A 638-nucleotide genomic window follows, 5' to 3' on the forward strand; every position below is an offset into this window, starting at 1 on the left:
ATATATATATTGATAACATTGATTGTATATTTGTCTTGTATATGTGCATGTTGCTGTTTTAAAATATATATTAAAGTTTTTATACTATATATAGCAGATTTTTTTACGAATAATTTTGAAAATATAACAATGATGAATGAATTATAATAATATTGCTTTGATTCTAAATTATAATAATTGCTTTGATTCTAAATAATATACATATCTGTTTGTTTTTTTATTTTGAAAGGAAATTATATAAATGTTATTTATGGTTAGGGAAAAGTTATGGCTTCCATATTTTACGAAGTCAGCACGAGAACATCAGGCAGTTTTTCTATCGCCATGCAACGTCTTGGTGGTAGCGTGACACACATGGATAGTTCCACATCATCGGTAAAAAAAGAAGAAACCTTAGAAGGTTTGTAGAAAGATATTTCGCAACAAAAACACAATCCCATCGAAGGATGTATTGGGGTGTAGAGAATGTCTATATACATATAATTATACATATGTATGTATACACATGGATATCATCGGTAAAAAAAGAAGAAACCTTAGAAGGTTTGTAGAAAGATATTTCGCAACAAAAACACAATCCCATCGAAGGATCGAAGGATGTGTAGAGAATGTCTATATACATATAATTATACATATGT

The 638-nt window shown here is 28.2% G+C and overlaps 1 protein-coding gene across 2 annotated transcripts in view; it reads left to right on the plus strand.

Moving 5' to 3' along the window:
• The window catches only part of LOC115242940 (CAD protein), a 31,011-nt gene that overhangs the window by 23,897 nt on the left and 6,476 nt on the right, over positions 1 to 638 (plus strand). For both annotated transcript variants that reach the window (XM_029819567.1, XM_029819568.1), the window contains exon 22: positions 259 to 400. In XM_029819567.1, coding sequence (XP_029675427.1) covers positions 259 to 400 — 142 coding nt within the window. The remainder of the gene's footprint in view (positions 1 to 258; positions 401 to 638) is intronic.

This window comes from Formica exsecta, unplaced genomic scaffold (genome assembly GCF_003651465.1).
Source record: "Formica exsecta isolate Colony F162 unplaced genomic scaffold, ASM365146v1 scaffold66, whole genome shotgun sequence".
Taxonomy (NCBI): domain Eukaryota; kingdom Metazoa; phylum Arthropoda; class Insecta; order Hymenoptera; family Formicidae; genus Formica; species Formica exsecta.